General features: G+C 51.1%; 1 protein-coding gene across 2 annotated transcripts in view; it reads right to left on the bottom strand.

Annotated features, from left to right (window-relative positions):
• Positions 1-293: 293 nt before the first annotated feature.
• RAB40C (RAB40C, member RAS oncogene family) overlaps positions 294-21,273 on the bottom strand; it is a 39,827-nt gene continuing 18,847 nt past the window's right edge. The window contains exons 2-6 of one of the 2 annotated variants that reach the window (XM_051631979.1): positions 17,743-17,803; positions 15,808-15,868; positions 5,452-5,529; positions 4,872-5,094; positions 294-3,401 (exon numbers count right to left, since the gene is read on the bottom strand). In XM_051631979.1, the coding sequence (XP_051487939.1) occupies positions 3,121-3,401; positions 4,872-5,094; positions 5,452-5,529; positions 15,808-15,868; positions 17,743-17,803 (704 nt within the window). In that variant the 3' untranslated portion in view covers positions 294-3,120. The remainder of the gene's footprint in view (positions 3,402-4,871; positions 5,095-5,451; positions 5,530-15,807; positions 15,869-17,742; positions 17,804-21,273) is intronic. The other variant, XM_051631980.1, reaches the window with a different exon arrangement.

The following is a 21,273-nucleotide window of genomic DNA, read 5'->3' as shown; positions in this document are numbered from 1 at the left end:
GTGCCCTCCAACAGCTCCACTACCCAAACATCAGCAATTCTGCAAGAGCCAAACCTTTAAGGAGAACAGTTTTAGCTTCTGCCTGTAGAGAAGGGGAAAACCAACCCCAGAGCCAGGAATTGTGACCTCAAGAACCCCAAGATAATGCAACCCGAGGCGAACGTGAGTTATTCTGTGGGTGATCCATGAGTGGCAACACACACCTGCACCCCGAGCAGCCCCAAATCCCCATGTGTGGGCAAAACCACCTCTTCCAAAATGGATCCAACTTCTTTCCACCTTTCACTCGGTAGTTCAAAACAACAACCAAAAAAAGACTTTTAATTTATACAAAACAAAACCATGTATAATCAGTTGAACAACATTGACTGTACAAAGGAATAATAATTAAAAAAAAGAATAGAAGGATAGTCCAAAAAATCAACTCAGGAATGGTACAAGTGTTGGAGAGCAGCTACAGACTAGTGTTGACATCAGATGCAAGAAACTTTTCCTTTTAAATTAACAACAAAACACAATTTTCTTCGCTGAGCAGTCGCTGCAGGTCAAGCTTTCATCCTCACTCCAGCCAGGATCTGTTCAGACCTTAGAGGGTGGAAAAACAATAATAACCAACGGTGGGGAAAAAAGGTGTGGGGAGGCACCACACGTGGCAAAGCCAAACCAAGCAGAGGGACATCAAGTTTTTCTAGCCATGCAGCAGCTTTGTGATTCCAGGAGGGAAACCTTCGCCCCGGTGCCCGGGAGCAGCCCAGCCCAGGGGCCCTGCGGGGCTGGGCTGGTTTTCCAGGAGAAGTTGCCTCTCGTGGTGCCCATCACCTGTTGGCTGTATATCCCCGGGCTGCTGAGCCAGCGATTGTCTTCTGCTGTGTGTTAAGTGATGGGAAACAGGTGGCACCATCCCAGACAGGTTCTGAAAATCCCCCGGCCTTCGCGCCGAGCTCGGCTGCAGCTTTGCTCGTGAGCCAAACCACCACTACAAAGGATTCTTCTCCCCCCAGCTCCATCTGCCCGAGGTTTAATTCTCTCCTCGCTCATTTGAGCCGGGCAATAAAGCACGTGAGAGACGAGCCAAGAGAGCGACCCTTGGCTTGGGCTTTGTTCTGTGGAGCAGGGAGGGGGAAGGCTCCTTTCCCCTCGCAGGTTGGCTCAGGAGCAGGGGGGAGGAGATGTGCCCCGTGGAGGGACGTGTCCCTGCCTGAGCACAGCGGGTCCGTCGGCCGCGCAGGAGCTGCTGCGGCTTCATTCTGCCCGTGCAGTGCACCAAGAGCTGCTCTGGGTGGGGAGAAGAGCAAGCCCAGGCCTTGAGGAGATGCTAACACCAGGAGGAAGATGGCTGCACCGTTCCAGCTGCTCTCCTCGCTGAGGAGACCAGCCCAGGACAAGGAAAAGCAGGTCACTTCTACCACCTTGCTCATCATCTACGTGGCCTGGCTGCCCACAAGGCTCTGCTGACACAGCTCAGTCCCACCACCAGGCCCTGCTTAGCTTCTCCCTAAGGGGCTGGGTGTTATTCCTAAGCTTCCAGGTGGATTTCCAGCACAGGACAAAGCCAGGGAAGCACACGCCCTTTCCTGACACAAGATCTTCTCTCACAGCACGTGCACATCTCCAGCTCTTCCCGCTGAGACCGCAGGCCCCTCAAACCCAGGAATGGGCCCACAGAGCAAAGCAGTTGCTTTCCTGAGTTCCCAGGGCTGCCACAAGAGCTGAGCAAATTTGCCAAAACAGGACCTGGGAATTGCTGTTTTCCCACACAAACCTTTCACCTTCCCAGTCCCTGGCTCCTCATGCTCCAGCAGGAAAAGCTGCTTCTGTCCTTTCCCCACTTTCATCCAGGAGGAGCCGCAGCAACGCTAGCTCAGGCAGAACGTCTTTGGAAAAGCAAAGCAAGCAGCAGCCAGGATTCAGGGCTGTCCCACCAGGTGGGGTGGTGGCTGGAGGGCTCTGGAAGCAACAGCCAAGGTTTTGCAGCAATAAGGGACCATATCCAACGTTTTTCCTCTGCTTTAGGCATGATGCTTCCACCCTCTGCTCCTCAGTCCCTGACCAGCCAAGCATCAGAAGGTGCAAAGCAAGAAAGGTGTGTCAGGCTGACCCCAGAGCTCCCTCCTGGTCCTGCCTGCCAAAACCAAACCCCAGCACCCTGGCCTCTCTGCTCTGCCCCTCCATCCACTCACATCCCACCCTGCCTTCAGCACTCACAGGTTTTAGGGAAGGATGGGGAAAAAGAAAGCAGCTGGGGGTGTGTTACAGACAGATGGGTCTTTCCCTCTGCAGAGGCAGTATTGAAAAGCACCCAGCAGGAGCCCTGGTGGTGACTGAAAGTCTCTTAAAGGATGGGAGGATTTTCACCAGAAAATCCTCCACTTCTCCCCCTTTGCTGACACTGGGAAAGTTAATCCAGTGCTTGTATTTACACGGCTGCATAAAATTTTCCCTGACTGCTTCTTAAAAAAAAACCTTACAAAACAAGTGATATATATATATATGTATAATATTTACATAAATAAACGGAGGAGGCAAGCAGGCTGCTTCCTTCCCCTTTCCAATTGGCCAACTCTTGCCTTGTTCTCCTTGTTTTGGCAACAGCAGGTTAACATCCTGGTGAAAGCTGTCATGAGTCTCTTGTCCCCATTTCTTTTCCTACCTCCAGCCATTGCTATTGCACCAGCAATCTGCTCAGGAGTCCAAGAGTTAAAGTTGCAGCACAGACTCTCCTTGCCCTACTCCCTTAAGCCTCTCAATCTTCCATTAAATCCATTTCTCCATTGAGGCTGGATGAGCTTTTCCCCCCCCTTCCCCCCTCCCCAGGCCAGCAGCTGCTGAATTTTCCACCCCAGGCCAAGAGGCAAAGCCCAAAGCATTCCTGGAGGGTCACTTGGCAGAGTCCTCTCCCCGCCAGCGCGGCGAGACCCGCCTGGCACCAGCACTTCCTCTGTGGAACCAAAACGTGAGCACATTCCCAACACTTACACACGCCACTGGGGACCCCAAAAACCAAAAAGCAACCACAGCCCGATCCGAAAGGATCCAGTGGAAAAAGGGGTGAGTGTGCAAAGAGCTGTACATCGGTGGGTGAGTGTGGACACCTTCAAAGCTCACGGCGTGTCCCTCCTGCTAAGAGATCTTGCAGTTGTTGCGTGAGCAGTTCTGTGGGGGGCTCTGGGGAGGACGAATGGATTTGGATCTTTTCAAGCTGTTCCCTTTGCTGCTGCTGCCACCCCCACTGCTGGCCAGGGAGTAGGAGCGGCCGTGCATCATGACCGCGTTCATCCCGTTGGCCATGGAGAAGGACTTGAGGTGGCTCTTGATGGTGACAGGCAAGGGCAGCTTGTCGATGAGGTGGACCGGGGTGCAGGAGACGATGGCTCGGCAGCACAGGTCCTGTAAGCTGAACACTGGTGGGAGAAGAGACCAGACAGTCAAGGGCCAAGAGACTTCAAGGGCTGCCTTCTCCCTACAGCCACTCCTTATGCTGTGCAGTTCCTGCCCCTCTGGGGAGAGAACCAGTGAGCCTTGAATAGGGAGCAGAGTCAGGACAAAAGCTTGGGAAAGCCCAAGTAAGACCTGCCCTTGGGGGTTAGTGATTTGGGAGACACCAGCTTTGGTGTCCACGTGGGGCTTAGGTCCTGCCACCCCTCCTCTTTGCACAATGCCCTGCCTGACACTTGGCTTCTCAGAAGGACATGCCCAGGGAAGGAGGCAACAGGGTCAGCAAGCCCTGAAGTAGGACATCCTCACTTGGGACCTCCTGGGAGGGCAGCAGCAGCAGCCACGAGGCCAGCTCTCTGCAGAGCACCTGCAGGAACAGCGGTTCCACCAAGCCAGAAGACAACACTGCCCTTTCAGGCTTCCCAGGGTCCTCTCAGCTCAGCATCCACCATGTGGGCCTGCTTTGGGAAGTCTCGGAGGGAATTTCCCAGCCAGCAGCCACACGAGGGCACGCTTTCACCTCCAGCCTGCCGCCAAAGCCACGCTGCTCTGCGTTCCCACCAAGGCAGCTCCTGCTGCCCCGCAGGCAGCCAGCACTTCCCAGTCCTGCCTCTGGAAGAGGTTCAGGAGAGGTCTACGAACACAGCCCAGCCCCTGCTGGCCATCCCTGCTCGGGCTGCAGACAGCAGCACGGCCACCGGGCTGGAGCCCAGGCAGGCAATTTGGTCCCTGGGGCTGGTGCATTTTCTCCCCCACCCCCTCGTGAGGATTTCCAAGAACAAAGGTCCCCCCGGCTGCAAACCTCCTGCTGCTCTGGCTGCCAGCGGCGCACGCTGCTGCCTCCAGCTGGGAACGTGGGACCTCAGACTATTGTGCTTCCAGCTCAACAGGCTGAGATGGAAGGTAGGGTCTGCTCATGGTCTGCTGCAGCACATGTGGACACATGGAACACCCCAGCCCACCACTCTGTGCTGACAGCAGGGATTGTGATTCGGTCTCTTTCAGCTCCCTGGGCTCACTCTGCTCCCACAGCCCTCCAAAAAACAAGGGACACAGGCTCAGGCAAGGACAGAGGTGCTTTTACACTTGGCTTCATCCCACACAGCCATCTGACTTGAAGAGCTTTCAAGTTGTGAGCTTAACTGCCCTTCAGCCTCATCCAGAATTAGTGGAGAGGCGTAGGTTGCCCCGGAGCAGTTCAGATCCCAGACATGCTGCACTGCCCTTGGGAGCTGCCCACCCCTCTGCTGGCCTCCTGTGCTGCTGCAGGAGCTCCTTGTGGCTCAGCTCCAGCTTGTCTGACCTGACCACTTCTCCATCTCAGGTGCTTCCAGCTCCCACAGCCGCTGACACACACCCCACCCAGGCAGCCCCAGCCCTCCGCTTCAGCCCATCCAGCTCTCACCCCTTCCTGGACCATCTCCCCCACCACTGACCTCGGTTGGGTCTCCAGATCTTCTCCATGCCGTGCCGCATCAGGACGATCCGGGACAGCTCCGTGAAGGACTCGATGACGTTGAAGTTGCAGAGGGGACTGACCTCGAAGAATGTCATGCAGTTCTTCTCGGCGTAGGCCCGCGCCTGCTCCGTGGGCACCTGCCGCTTGAAGGCCAAGTGGAGCCTGTTGCCCACCAGGATCCGAGGGACACCTGGGGCATGCTGGAAGGAGGGGTGGAAACATCTGCTCAGCTGTGGTGGCAGAGAAACAGGAGCTGCTCTGTGACCCAGAGCCAGCAGCTCTGACACGGGACGAGGAGGACTAATCCATCCCCTCCACAGGCCACTTGAGAGGGAACCTTCCTGTTTCTCTTGGCCATTCCCAAGCCCTTTCCTGCTACTCTGGATTCATACAGAGGTGGAGGGCAGACACTTACCTCCTTGCTCTGCTTACGAGCAAACTGCCATCACCTCCTCTCCAGAGCAGAGCCATTCTTGTCCCCTTATCAGAGGTGGCACCTCAGTGACATACCCACAATTCCTGCTCTAATGTTCTCTGTGCTCCTCCATTCATCTTACCTCATCTATTTCCTTTATCCATCTGTCTATCCCATCGAAGGACCAGCGATTAGTGATGTCATACACCAAGAGAATTCCCTGGTAGAAAAAAAATGAGGAGCAATCAGGAAGCTTCCTAGTAGGCAAAACAAAAGGGAGCACCCCCTGAAAGCCCATCTGCACGTGCAGAAACCAAAAGGCTGCAGCACAGAACACTGCTCCACCTGCACTGTTTGTGTGCTTGCTGGGGCAAACATTGAGACAAAAGGTCTGTACTAACTCAGTCCTGGAATATTAGGGAAGGTTTTACTCCTTTTTTGGCTTAAACATCCCCCAAATCATTTCCAAAGCAGCAGTGTCCATGAAGGAGGAGTCCTTGGTGACTGTGTATCTGAAGGAGCAAAACACACCCTCCTCCTGTCACAAGCCCAGCACAAACTCAGAGGCAGAAACAGTCTTTTTCTGTTTCCCTTATGCACTCAGGGCTAGGACAGTAGCAGAACATGACGAATTTAACAAAGCAGAGTCATCTTCAGCATGTTTTCTCTTTCCAGAACCTGTGTCCTTCTGTTGTCCCTTTGCTGGCAACGAAGAAGTTGAGTGGTGCCAAGAAGGCCCACGGCATCTCTGCAGGACTGAGATCTCAGGACTCATGCTGGGCTTTGCTGCTTGGCACTGCCACGCTGGTGGGGAACAAACAGTACAGCCATGCTGGTGAACCCCAGAGGGTCAGAGTGAAGGTCTTGCTGGAGGACCACCCCCCTGGTCCTTTGTTCTGGAAAGACAGGTATCTACAGCTTCCTGAACACCACCCACACCCACAACTCGCTTCCCAGTCACCTCTTGAGGTGCAACATGGTGGATCTCTGCTCTGGAGCCAGGCTGGGAGAGTTGGGGTGTTCAGCCTGGAGAAGAGAAGGCTCCAGGGAGACCTTAGAGCACCTTCCAGTGCCTGAAGGGGCTCCAGGAAAGCTGGGGAGGGACTTGGGACAAGGGCAGGGAGGGAGAGGACAACGGGGGATGGATTAAAACTGGAAGAGGGGAGATTGAGGTGAGACATAAGGAGGAAATTCTTTGCTGTGAGGGTGGTGAGACCCTGGCCCAGGTTGCCCAGGGAAGCTGTGGCTGCCCCATCCCTGGCAGTGTTGAAGGGCAGGTTGGATGGGGCTTGGAGCAACCTGGGCTGGTGGGAGGTGTCCCTGCCCATACAGGAGGCTGGAACCAGGTGGTCTTTACAGTTCCTTCTAACCCAAACTATTCCACAATTCTTTCTATGATGGTAACCAGGACAGGCCCAACTCATGGCAGGGAAAGTTGTGTCTGCAGTCATGACAAAGAGCAGCATCTTGGAGGGTCTCCACTCCCAAGCCTGGCTAGCAGGACTCAGGACCATGGCCAGACTGCTGGCTGCCTCTCAGGTCTGCAGCAAGTCCTACCAGGTGAGCTCTTCTTGAATCCAAGTCTTTCTGAGGACAGACCCAAGGAAAGCAGGCCCTGCAAGCACCCAGCTCAACACATCAGGAGCTGCTGCTCAGCACCAGTTGGGAACATCCAGCATTTAGAGAACTGTCTCAAGCAGCAGACTTTCTGCACCTCTTCCATTATTCTCCTCACCTCCTGTTGCCCTCTTCTTTGCAATCAAGGACACTTCCAATGACAACAGGAGCTTCAAGGTTACTTGGCAGAATTACAGTGAAGATGTCCTGAAATGGGGGCTGTGGAGGACCAGATGATCTGGCCCTGAGAGAGGAACCAGCCCAGCTGGGCACACAGCCCCAGATGGAAGGGAACCCAGCAGCAGTAAGACTGAGCTAAGGGCAAAACAAACCAGCCCAAGCTGACTCAAGGATAACAGAGCATTTAGCAGCTCAGCAGAACCAGTCTTCTCTGTATCAGGAGTACCCTCCAGAAACAGCTGTCCCCAAGGCAAGTCCCTGGAGAAAGCAGGAAAGATCTTCAGATGGCAAAGAAAAGTCTCAGCCTACTCAACAGAATTGTTCTGGTTGGAAAAGACCTTTTAGATAATGGAGTCCAACCATAACCTGACTCTAAGAACCACTAACCCAACTCTACTCAGTCCAGTGATTGTAACATGTCCCTCAGCACCACATCTTCATGCCTTTTAAACACCTCCAGGGATAGAGATTCAATCCCCTCCCTGGGCAGCCTGAGACTGAGTTTGATAACCCTTTCAGTGAAGAATTTTCTTCTAATATCCAATCTAAACCTCCTCTGGCACAACTTGTGGCCATTTCCTCTTGTCCTATCACTCGATCCTTGGCAGAAGAGACTGGCTCCAACCTCCTCTCAGGCAGTTGCAGAGCCAGGTGTCCCCTCAGCCTCCTTGTCTCCAGGCTGGACACCCCCAGCTCCCTCAGATGCTCCTCATAAAACATTCTTCAGACCCTTCCCCAGCTCCCCAGCCCTCCCCAGGTACAGTGCAGCAAAGGAGGAGCTGAAAAACTGCCCTGGTACAGGCCAGAGACCATCAAGCACCATTATATAACCAGTTGAGCTGCTCCTTTACTCATTGAAACAGAAGATCCAGTACACAGATGGGGAACACAGACTGCCCAGTCCTCTTGAAACACAGCTCTGCTGGATCTGCTGCTGCCAAAGCCCGAGAGGAACTGGGGGAAGCCTGCAGAGAAGCCCTGCATGCAATATACCTCAAGTTTGAGAAAATAATCAGCAGCAGGAGATCTGGAGCACATGGGAAAGAAAAACACCAAGGTATCTGAGCCACAGAATAATAAGGTCATACCTTGAGCTGGACTTGAAGTGTGCCTCCCTGGGAAAAGCAGCCTGGCTCTGAGTATGCTGGTGTGCTTTGACATTGCCTGCCTTTCTCTCAGAGCTCTCTCAGAATTAGCAGCTCACAAAGCCTGCCCAATTTAATCATTTTTAAGTATCTTGGTCAGAACTTGGTTCTGAGCTTTATCCCCTACCTCACTGCACAGCATTTCCATCCTGGGCAGTTGCTCTCCAGGTGGAGCTTGGTTTTTCCATCCTTGCTGGCCCTCCAACATCTACACCTCTGCCTTTGTACCATGTGCAGAATAACAAGAGGTGGAGAGGGTACAGAAGGCAAGTCATGCATGATGGGTTGGTTTTGAGGTTTGGTAACTCAACATGAAGAGCAAGCCCTTCCAAGGCTGGGTTTGAGGTTGTTCTGAGGGACCTGACGATGAGTTTTTATAACTGCAGGAGCACATGTGGGGTGGGGGAGCAGATACAGCTTCCATTTCCTCCAAGGAAGCCTGGAGCTCATGTCCACAGTCCAGAATTTTTTGTAGTGTCATTTCTAGAACAGTCAAAAAAAAAATTCATACTCAAAAGGAATTGGGGGATGGTTTTGTTTTGGAGAAGAGAATCAGTTTCCCCCAGAGGTAGACAGGAAAAAGTAAGAAGGAAGCAACAATTTTCCATAATTCAAGAATTCCACAAAACCAAAGATTCTGCTTTTCAATCAAGAACTTCCTACTACCAGGATACATCACATTGGAAATGCATAAAAAAATAAAACTACTCCGAGCTTTCTTTTAATTTTCATTGTATTTATTTTGCCTTCCAGCTTCCAAGGCTGCACGTGTGAATGAATGAGAGTCAGGAAATAACAAAGCAGAAAGTTTGATGACCCCATTCCAAGATAAACTGCCAGCCAGTTAAAAACAGTCTACTTATTTTATTCCTGGATTGACAAGTTCCTTCAGCCAAGAGAAACAGACCCAAGACCTAGTTTGTGAAGACTGCTTCTGCCAGAAATATGCTCTAGGAGGAGAGAGTTTGTAAGCTTGCTGGCAGCTGCAGCCTGGACCTTCTTTAAATAGGGAGAAGGATAAAACATCAGGAGAAAAGCAACTCTGGGTTCTCAGAAGCAGGGTGGAAGGTCAGAACCACGATATCTACATGCAGGAAGGGACACCCTGTCTGCAGCTTCACCTCCAAGCCATAACACAGCTCCCTGCCTGCACATCTAGAGTCAGGATTGTCAGGGAAAGCTTCCCAAAGGTCAGAAGGCACCAAGGCCAAGTTGCCTAATGCCTTTCTGGTGTCCCCATCCACCCAGCAGGGATATTAAGACCAGCTTTACTGTAACTCAGCAGAAGATGGAGGGAGCAGCCTTCAAAGCCCCTGGCCAGGCATGGTGCTGCCAAACCACCTCCTACCTCTTCCAAGCAGTGCTGGCATGCTCCAGAGACCACATTTCTAGAGCCCACAGCCCAGACACACTTGGCCATTAGCATTTGCTCCCCTGGAGAGCACAGCACACAGCCACACACAAAGCCAGGGAGCTGGCTCCTTCTCAGCAGACAGTTCCAAGGAACATCTTGGTTTTAAATGTTGTTGCTTTTTTTTTAAGTCTCCTTTGGAATAACGTGCACAGAATGGCAATTTACTCAACTAGACAAATGAATGGTTTCCCAGTCACAGCCTAAATTGTTCTCTAGGCACCTAGAAGGTTGTCAACACCATCATATCTCCATACCTCTCCATTTTTAGTCTCACAAAGGACCTTTTGCAGTGTTAGGTACCCCAGGCTCCCACAGCATGCAGTTAACAGCTGCACCCTCAGGTTCTCAGACCAGGGGCTCCCTGGAGCCCCCACCAACCCTCCAACAGCCATTCTTCTTTTCCTCCTCACCCTGCCTACAGGCTTCTGCATGAGGTGGAAGATGAGTGGGCTCAACCCCAGACCTGTCTCAGGTCTCTTCACAATTCATTTTCAAAGTTCGTCTCCACTCTGGTTTTGTTCCAAACTACTGGGATTGGAAGAACCCTAAGCAGGCCAGGGACAGAGATTTCCACATGAGCACTTGCAGGAGGAACAGCCAAACTGGTTTTCAGTTGAGAGCTTACACAAATATCTGTCCACATAACCAAAGGGGGAAAAAATATGTCATCCCTGTTTTCTGCAGGTTTAGACCAAGCACAAGCACGAAGGACGGGGTGGCCAGGGAAGTGTCACTCACTGGTATTCTCCACCAATGGAAAAGTTGCTGAAGAAGCCTGGAAGACCCCCCTGGACTGGATTGCTCTGGCCCGTGGGACAAAGTAAACCATAAACAAAGATCCAGCACTGACAATAAGCAGAACACTTTGTCTCTCCTGCCTGCTCTTTTGGAGCTATGTTTGGTCATGGCTTTCCAGCTGGCACCTCAGCCCTTGGCTCATGGGCAACTTCATCCTGCTGCCAAAGCATTTCCCACCAGCATAAGACACTGGGGGGAGGATGGATGTTATTTATCAGTGGGCTTTTGATAAACATTTTGGCAGGCAGGGAGGATGCCTCCAGCAGCTGGACAGCCCCATCAAAGTGTCCTGAGGCAGGTAAGGTATTTGCAGCAACCAAGAAAGGTAGAGCAGAGCCTTCATCACAGCCTGCTGAGCTGCCAGAAAAGCCACCACCTTCCTGCATACTAAGGAGCCCTGAGCAGGAACAACAGCAGCACTCAGATCACCTGCCCAAGCAGAACTCAGCCTCATTCCTCCTCCAGCCAGGGCTGCAGCTTTGCTGTAAGACAGGAGTATGTTTACATGTTGATTGTGGCTTCCTGTAGATGCTCTGAAGGACCTTCTCTATTACACTGCCTGGGAAGAGCTGCCAAGCCACAGCTCCAGAAAAAGCTGAAATCACTGGCAGATGAGGCCATCAGGAATGACACTAGCACTGCTTCTTCCTTGCCAGATCAGAACACCAGCACAGCCCTCTTTCTCCCCTCTGTGATGACTCTTGGAATAGCTTTGCAATTTGTTCCCAGCAGCCAGAGCCACAGCTGCTCCCAACAGTCGAGTTCAGCTCTGCTGCTGGTAGGACTGAGACCTTAGAGCCAAGCAGATCAAATCCAAGAGCAGAATGAAAGACTTCTGCAGCACCCTGAAGCATCCCTAAATGCTTTTTCCATAGGTTATGCTGTGAGAACCAACAGAAAAATCTTTCTGCAACACAGCAAGAATCCTTGAGTTGGTTCTGCAGGTGGCAACATCACTGGGTCTCCATCCCTCCCCTGGCCCTGCAGAATCATAGAATGGTTTGGCTTGGAAGGGACCTTAAAGATCATCTAGTCCCAACCCCCTGCATGGGCAGGGACACCTCCCACCAGCCCAGGCTGCTCCAAGCCCCATCCAACCTGCCCTTCAACACTGCCAGGGATGGGGCAGCCACAGCTTCCCTGGGCAACCTGGGCCAGGGTCTCACCACCCTCACAGCCAAGAATTTCCTCCTCATGTCCAACCTCAATCTCCCCTCTGCCAGTTTTCATCCATTTCCCCTTGTCCTCTCCCTCCTGCCCTTGTCCCAAGCCCCTCCCCAGCTTTCCTGGAGCCCCTTCAGGCCCTGGAAGGTGCTCTCAGGTCTCCCTGGAGCCTTCTCTTCTCCAGGCTGAACTCTCTCAGCCTGTCTTCATAGGAGAGGTGCTCCAGCCTTCAAATCATCCAGATGTTTTCAAGAGGAAAAAGTTCCAGCCAAACATGAAAGCCACATGGCTACACACACTCAGGCAAGTGGCGTGGAGCTGAAACTGGGGAAGGCACCAACGTGCTCAAGGAAAGTCCTTCCAATGGGAGGGACTAGCCTGAAATCCAGGCTGAGCAAAGCTTAAGGCCAGGCTGTGGGGGAAAGAAAAACTCCCAAGAAGGTCTCCTCCCTGTTTGGAGACTGTTTTCCCACTCTTTCAGGCTCTCCAGAATTTACTTCAGAGGAGTAAATTCTTACCACTTGAGAAACAGCAAAGGTGTGTGTGGGAAGGTCAGGTGTGTGTCCCTTGCCCGAAGGCACTTTTCATACCAAGTATTCTCCAGCAGTGGCTCTTCAGACTCACCCAGTTCAGGCTGCTGAGGCCAGCCTCTGCTCTCACAGCCAACCTGACAAAGTCCTCTTTGGAAACATATTCTTCCAGTTCCCCTTGAGCTCCTTACAGGAAGCTCAGTTTTGAGTTTCCCTCCTCTACTCAGTGAGAACCTCCTGCTAATTGCAGTGTGAAGGTGCTTGTGGCCAGTCCATTCCCAGCCTGCTTGTAAAAATGTCACATTGTACTTCAGACAGAACTTTTCCCACCCTGGCATCTGCCGTATTTGTTCTTCCTGAGCTTCTGGCTTCTTAGGTTAAAAAAAGCTGCTTCTCTTGCCTCCAACTGGATTTGCATCTGGCTTCCTACAGCAGAAGTCTTGAGGTCTGGTGATACCAAGAGAGGAAGGCAGACAGCTGAAGCAAAGAGCTCTCAGTACAGAATGCAGCATTAAAAAAATCTTGAAGAAATGAAAGAACTCAGGAGCATTTGATCTCTTTTCCCCTGAGACCACACTGGGTTAAGTTGCCTTTGTGCAAAGGCTGTGCCAGAAGTCAGCTTCTGCTTTCTGACAGTAACTGGAGGTGTTGAAGTCCATTCCTGCTGTCACACAAGCATTTGTTATTCAAAACAAACAGTCTTCTCACTTTGGTTAATCATTAAAAGCTTAAATGAAGACACTTTCCTCAGCCATTGAAAGATGTGGTGAGTTACTGAAGAGAGACAGCGTATTCCTACTCATACAGGACTATTGCTGTATCCCCTGATGCTGAAACCAACCTAAGCTTGACTCTAAGCCTCCTGGAGAAGACTGTGCAAGGATTCTAGGTCCCAGCCTTCAAGAGGCACTCACTTTTCACTGTGCTCATCTCACCAACACTTTCAGAGGGCAGTGGAGATATCTCAGTTGGGAACTACCCCTCCTCCCTCTGGGCAGGCTTGCTGCTCAGGGCTGTTGTTCTTTTTTTTTTTTAAGGGTTGAGCACTTTGGTAGATCAGAGTTTGGAAAAGGGATTTGTTGCACAAGCAGAATGCAGGCTTTGAGGTAAAGGTGACACCTTGCTGTGTAAGCAAGCTCCTTACTCCAGCATTCAGCACTCACATTGAAGGTCCTTCTGCCTGGCTGACGAGGTTTGTCATGAATGTCTCTGAGACTCCTTGGGAGGGGTAAGCAGGTCAGATGGCTGAGACAAGCCTTGCAGACATTCAGGTGACAGTTCCTAAAGCAATACTGATACAGCAGAGAGGCAAGGTGTTGCCTCAATAGGAAAGCAGGTCAAGAACTTCAGTTTGAGAAAGGAAGATAAAAGCAATCTTCAATCTCCAGCTTCAGGTCAGCCAGACACTCGGCACCCAGGGTCAAGTGTAACTCCTGGAGGGAAGAGGCTGCAGGAACCCAAAGGATGCACTGAGCAAGTACCTTGCAGCTGCACTCTGCTTTCCAGACAGATGTGTACCTGTCCCTTCACCCAATTCCAGTATTCTCATCCCAACTTACTCCACCTCTCCTGTCTGCCCCAGCTCGCAGCTACGAGTTCTGGCGTGTGGCTGCAGCCCCTGCTGGAGCAGCCCCTGCTGGAGCAGCCCCTGCTGGAGCAGCCCCTGCTGGAGCAGCCCCTGCTGGAGCAGCCCCTGCTGGAGCAGCCCCTGCTGGAGCAGCCCCTGCTGGAGCAGCCCCTGCTGGAGCAGCCCCTGCTGGAGACACAGCTCTGAGGAGCTCAGAGTTCTGTAGAGCAGTTTGGAAAAGCAGGTCATGCTGCAGACAGGGGTAAAAGATCTCAAAGGATATTTCTGGAGACACAGGTGGGGAAGCTGGCTGCTTTCTATTCCCAGTTTGAGTTGGGCATCTGACAGAGCACGTTGTGGGAAAGGACTGACCAAAGCTTTCTGGTCACCAGAAAACCCCACTGACCCATTCTGTGCACTTCTAACTGGTAAGGGAAGTGACATGGTCTCAAGCCCACAGGCTTCGTTAGGACTGGAGCTCAAGACTTTTCTGAAATGAAGCAAGGACAAGCTTAATGTAGCCAGGAAGCTTAAAGATAAACTCACACATGGGACTGAGCATGTGAGTGAGAGATCCTCTGCTCTCCCACCACTTGAGACATGCTCCAACACTCCTTGCCTTGCACTTCTGCAGGGACCAGGAAATTGGCCTCTGCTTCAAAGAAGCTGCCTCAAAGCATCTGCAGCACCAGGGATGTGCACAGACAAGAATAAATGAGACAGCAGAGGAGATACCACCAGCACATCCCAGGCCAAGTGCTCTCCCATCTACAGCACAAGTCAATCTGCAGGAAGGCTTAGAGACAGACACATTTTGCCAGTGATCAAAGCAAAACCTACAGCTACAGGGGGCAAAAAGCCAAGAGCAACAGTAGCAGGAGCTTGAATAAAAGTGACAAAGTTTCCCAAAGGCTGGGAAGCTGCCAGGGCACTGGCACAGTCAGGAGGTTGACACACATAGTCAGGAGGCTGGAGCTTCTGACTCTTAGTGTCTAAGAGGAAAAGGAAGTTTAGGGAGGGACTTTTAACAAGGGTGTGTAATGATAAGATGAGGGGTAATGGTTTTAAGCTGTAAGAGGGCAGATTTAGGTTGGACATTAAGAGGAAATACTTCAGTGTGAGGGTGGTGAGAGCCTGGCCCAGGCTGCCCAGGGAAGCTGTGGCTGCCCCATCCCTGGCAGTGTTGAAGGGCAGGTTGGATGGGGCTTGGAGCAACCTGGGCTGGTGGGAGGTGTCCCTGCCCATGCAGGGGGTTGGATCTAGTGAAGTCCCTTCCAACTTAAACCAGTCTGGGATCCAATGATTCCATAAGAGAAGAGGAATTTTCTCCAAAGTTTTCCAATTTGGAAATGAAAAGAAAACCAGAGTATTTCATTTAACTTAGGAAGACTATCCTGGAAGGACCCTGTGACATTACTAAAAGGACAAAAAATCAGTGAGAAAGCACTGTTATCTAAGAGCAGTTTTTCAGAGGACCACAAGACCTTCCTGCTGTTCAGAATCTGGAAGGTATTTTGGAGCAGGGCCCAGAGGAGACACTCGAAGCCTAATGCTCCTGCTTCAAGGAACGTACTTCACGATCCAACTCAGCTGCTCTACTTTCAAAGTCTGCAAACGTGCAAGTAGGAGCCACCCTATTTTTGGAACTGACTCGAAGGCAACACAGACTGGAAGATCTCCATGGGGAAAGCCAGTGTTGTATTTAAACAAACCTGACAACCCTCAGAACACACCAGCTCCCACATTAAAGCTCAGGCTGGTCTAGAGCGAGAAGTGCTGTGTCCTCAATGACCCCACCTTCTCAGCCCTCCTCTAGAAGCTAATCCTGAGTGCAGTCTGGAGCAGACCTTCTCTGGAGCAGTCTAGGAAAGTCTGCCCTTCACTGCTTTCTCTCCCACCAGTTCATAAAACCAGAGTACCAGGCAGCAAGTTGACCTGCAGTGCCTCTTGGCATGGACATGGATCCATGGATGTTTGGTGCCTGATGCCTTCTTCTTCAGAGCTCTCCACTATGGCATGACAGACTTCTACAGCCTAAAGGAAAAGCAGGTGTGCCCACCAAAGCTCTGAGAGCAGCACTCACCTGGGCTCCTCGAGAGTAGGATCTGAAAATGGTGCAAAATCTTCCCTGCCCTGACGTGTCCCTGCAACAAAGAAAAGATACAGCCATGAAATGTGGAGAATTGAATCCCACACTGCACACCTCCTGCTGGACCTAAAAATAAAGGCATAAAAATCAGAATTGGTCTTGTCAGCTCTTTAGAACATACAAGGCAACCAAAGTGCTCTGCTTGGTGGTTTTGGGGAAGGATCAGCGGGTGCTTCACCACCTTTGGTTACACTCCAGAGGTCCTTGAGATGTCCATTCTGCTTCTCATGGAGAAGGTACAAACTAAAGCCACTTAGCTTCAGCAACACCTTATGATGTATGAGGGTGTAAGTCACTGCTCCCTTGGGCAAAGGATTTTCTCCCTAATTCCCTACAGTCCCTGGGAGCTCCAAGTGAGCCTGCAGACCTCTCTCAATCATGGAGAGCAGCTGACCTACTATACCACGAACAGACACTCAAAATGCACTGTCCAGTTTCACTTATTCTTTCAAGCACATTTTAACCAAAAATGAAAGGAATTATCTTTATAGCCAGATCTCTGCCAGACCTGGTTGATCACACGCTACAGAGAGCTCAGGAACAGAACTAGGGAACAGTCTTTCCAGCCCACTGTGACTATAAGGGGCTATTCAGTTGCTATAATTTGTCCTGACAGCAACTCTTGATATGCTATAAACCAGTTTGACTCCATTACTAGCACCTCTTGGTTCCTGTGGGAACATCTGGGGCAGTGAGCAGGAGTCCAGCATGCTGATATAACCAGGATAAACTGAAATGCATCAGGGTAATCAGGGACACGTTGTGATGTTTGTCATATCTATTCACTGGGCCAGGACAAAAGACACATCAAGGACCAGTGAGAGGCCTGATGAATCCCTCAGCCCCAGATCTGCAGCAGCTGTGTGGAAAGGGCACTGACCTCAAGCTCAGGACAATCATCCTTTCAGATCCAAAGCTTTCAAGGATCATATTATTGGTCCTGGGCATCAATCTAACAGTCTGTGCTTACATTTCCTTCTCCCCTGACAATCAAACATTGGGTTTCATGAGGAATGTAATGGTAAAAGATTACTCTAGGGACCCATAAACCAACTGGTACCAGCTCTTCAGGTTCTTGCTGGCTCTCCAGCTCAAGAATTACAGTAGAAAAATAAGAGGGTTTCAACAGGGAAGCAGGAAGTAACTTTACACTTGGGGCTGAAATTTTAAAACATCTTACAAGAGACACAAAAGGGTGTAAGTGGCACATATAAACATACAAGCTGGAAGAGATAAATCAGCTGCTTCTGCTCTTTTGTAGGAAAAATGAGGACATTCAGCTTCAGAGAGCAGGGTTATAATTAAACCACAAAACTATAAGCTGCTAGAGTCAGTCACTGAGGCAGAGAACACTCTGGTAAGTCCTGCTCTCCAGGGGTTTGCCATTCTCTGACACTAGCTGGGAGCTCTGCTCACTGCTCTTGTTTGAATTTTCTACTCAAGTCACTGAGAAACACTCAGCTTCTGTAGGGACTAAGGCCTTGAGCAATTTTTCTCCCCCTCCTCCTCCTTTCCTATTCTCTTGTCTGTATTTCTCAATCTAGGATTTCAGGAAAATCCTGTATTGTTCCCAAAACAGTATTGCTGTATCCTCAGTGACTGGGAGCTGTATGGGAACACAGTCAGGTATGACAGGGAAAGACTGGAACTGGACTATTCCAGCAAAGAACTTTATGCTACTTGATTAGTGGAAAGAGGTCTGGTTTGCTGGAGTAATGTGCTGGTAAGAAAAGCTAGCGAGGCTCCCTTGGGGGCATCCCTGGGGATGCTCTGTGCTCTCCACAGCTCAGCCCAGCATCCCACCCAGCAGCACCACAGTCCTTGTCACTGGTCCTGCACTTGCAGCCCAAGCAGCTCAGCAACACTCACCAGAGCTCCAGCTTGACCCTTCTGCCATCCAACAAGATAGTAGTGGTCTTGTAGTCAATTCCTGAAAGGAAACCAATAAAAAGCTGAGCAAACACCAAGCAGATCTTTGGAGATAGACAAAAACCTGCTCTGCCCACTCAGATCCACCACTCCATGTTTACAGCAAGAGATGTTTCCTCCCCCTTGCTCCATTGTGTGTTTGTGGAGGGTGACAGAGACTGGATAGACACAGACCCTTGTTTCAAGGCCAGGACTACTCCCGGGGAGCTTTCTCCTTCCCCCCTAAAAACAGAGTTAACCCTAGATTGCTGCTTAGTTCTCCATGGCAGGATAAAACACATGAGGCCTCAAGCTGTAGGAGATCCAGCAACCTGTAGCACCATCCCAAGTGACAGCATCAAGTTACAGACTTTTGAGGGGTGAGCCAGAGAGATGAACATGAAAGCAGCATCTCTGCTAAGTCAATCTGCAGACCCACCATCTCCCAACAAACATCACTGCCCAAAACATTCAAAGGACATCTGGGAGGTGGGTGATACTGAAAGCCTGACCAGAGACTGGTGTTTTCCTCTTCTGAGGAGCTGTCAGAGAGGGTCAGATAAGGCAGAAACACTTCTCCTTTATCAGGAGCTGAGAGAGCAGCACTAACAACTCCTTTTCAGAGAGCCAGAGCAGCATAAAACCCTCAAGACCACAACACTGTGCTGTGCTGACAAGCAACTCTTCCACATCAGGGGTGCCCAGCATGCTCACATTGATCAGAAACAGGAGCCCATCTCACATTCAGGCAGAGAAGCTCCAAAAAGAGGCAGCTCCACTTGGAAGAGACACGTCCAAACCCAGCGAAGGCGCCGCTCCCCGTGGCCCCCGGCACAGGAGGGAAGAGGCACGACTGCACCTCCCACCTCCTTCCCCAAAACCTGGGCTCAGGAACAGCCAAGGGGCACCAGCTGCCCAGGAAAAGCAGCTTCTCCACAACTCCAGTTCATAAGAGGTTTTAAGTGTATTGAAGTTGCTTCAACAGAGCTCCCCACACCATTACTGCCCACCCACTGAAGCATAAACTAATTTACAATCATCTTTAATGAGGCAGAGTCACTTCACTCCGACTACATCAATGTTATTTTCCTCTTGCCAACAGATATCAAACTTGGAATCTATATTAAAAAACCCCTCACTTGTGTTACGACCTGTGTTCCCCTCTTCCTGCAGGGAGAAAACTGCCCCGATAACCAAACAGACAAGTTTGTCAATAAAGCAAATGGATTTTTCTGAGTTGTCAGCAGGAGCTCCCTGTTAGTGAAAAACAAATTAGATTTCAGCCTTCACAGGGTGCTATAAAAAGCAATAAAGATCATTATCTTAAATTCCAACTATTTCCAGTGCTTTATCACACGAAACAGACAGTTTACATTTTATCTTCCTCCAGAGACAAGTGAATGATATGCATTTATTTCCAGGCAGATACAAATCTCTCTCTTCCCGAGGGATGGTGAGCAGTAGTGGGAGCAAACCTGCTCCAGGAGGGAGCATCCAGACATCTCTCCCCAGTTCCTGAACCAGGATCATCCCCTGGCACAGGCTGACAGGTCATTACAGAAGAAGCTAATTAAGCCCATTGCCCTGTTTTGGACATGACATCCTCAGACCCTGCCCCAGGCAGAACCATCCCATTGCTCCTTAGGCACAAGGGCTCCCTGCAAGTCCTCAGCAACAAGGGGGAATGGAATAAAACTGGAAGAGGGGAGACTGAGGTTGGACATTGGGAAGAAATTCTTTGTTGTGAGGGTGGTGAGACCCTGGCCCAGGTAGCCCAGGGAAGCTGTGGAAGTCCCATCCCTGGCAGTGTTGAAGGGCAGGTTGGATGGGGCTTGGAGCAACCTGGGCTGGTGGGAGGTGTCCCTGCCCATGCAGGGGAGTTGGAAATAGATGATCTTTAAGGTTCCTTCCAACCCAAATCAGTCTGGGATTCTATGAACCTCCATGCCACCAGCCCAGGTGCAGGGACAGAGCAGCTGTATGAACACACCAAGGAGGGGGAATACAAAATGTTTTCAGGGCAGAGGCCATGTGCTTCCAAAAATGCCACTGCTGAGGTGAAAGGAATTGCTCAGATATGAGCTTGTAAAAGTGAGAGAGGCTCAGCTGAACTGGAATGAGAAGAAAACTCATTAATGGAAATGTCAAACACAGAAACCCAGAAATGCCCTCATTATGTTCCATGCTCAGGAACTGCCCGGCCTTCATCCCCTAACCCAGGGAAAACGTGTTCCCTGTCACAGATATACCTGAGTCACCAAAGAAATGCTTTAAATACCCTTTCCCTCCATGCCCACCTGGAACTACCCCACATCCTCCGAAGCAGAGCAACGCTGGCCTCTGGGCAGAACAACATGGCCATGACCAAAGTGGGCAACCAACAGAAAACAGCACTGGAAAATTTCCTGAGCTCCTGCTGCACCTGCTCCTCACTCCAAAGATGCTCAGGGAATACAAACAGGCAAAGCAGAAGACCTTCATGTCCTTCTCAGTGATGTGATGGAGTGGTTCTGGCAGACCCTGCAGGCACCTGCTGCCCACCACACTTGGTGCCAAATGCAAAAGCAAAGAGAAAGGAAAGCACCACATCTCCCTCTTCCCATTTCCAGGCAGCTGCCAGTCAACTGGTCTGGCTGCCAGGCCTCAGGGCTGCCCGTGTTGTTGGGCAGAACTTCCCTCCTTGGCATCAGGGTGCTGGAGGTGCAGGGATCTGAGGATCCCGGTCTTGCGGTCCTGCCACGAAACTGGCCTGAGGAATTCACAGACATTCAGGCTAAAAACAAAGCTGGTTTGCCTTCTTACTTTAGGCTACAGTCAGCATTTAAGGAGTATCTGGTAACATGGGTTGGAGGAAAGTGATGCACTTTTTAACTTCCCCACATCCATACTGGAACTAGGGACTACATTTACAAGAGCTTTGTGAGCAAACTCTACCCAGAAGCTCACTGGCAAGGACAAAAACTGTGCTACTGCAACATTGTGTGCTGTTTTTCAGCTCCCCTCTTTCATAAACACTGTGCACCAAGACAGCTCAAAGGGCATCATCCCATTAAAGCTCACACACAATATTTATGTTTGCCTGACTTATTTTTTCAGTTGGTCAGCACTCTGAGCAGGACACAGCTCACAAGAACAGCTCTCCTGTAGCCCTGCAGGATGGCTCACTGGTGCTGGAAAACTCTCATCAACCACAGATGCCCTTAAAATCACAGGACTCACCACAGCAGCTGAGGCCAGTGCTGGGCACCCCACAGCTGGTGCCTTCTATTTCAGTGCCAGTCACACAGCAGCTCCCTGAGCTGTAGCCCAGTAGATGCTGTCCCAGGCCCAGGCTCCAGCTCAGGCTCAGCCTTGGCTTCCCCCTTGGCCCAGGGACCTGGGGACAGAGGGCCACAGCTGCCACTAGATGCCACCATTGCACAGAGGCTGGCAGAGCGTCCACGGCCCTGGCAGCAGGGCTGCTCCTCTGCCTCCTCCTTTCAGGCAGCTCAG

Source organism: Apus apus, chromosome 14, assembly GCF_020740795.1.
Source record: "Apus apus isolate bApuApu2 chromosome 14, bApuApu2.pri.cur, whole genome shotgun sequence".
NCBI lineage: Eukaryota > Metazoa > Chordata > Aves > Apodiformes > Apodidae > Apus > Apus apus.
This window is presented reverse-complemented; position numbering and strand designations above follow the sequence as displayed.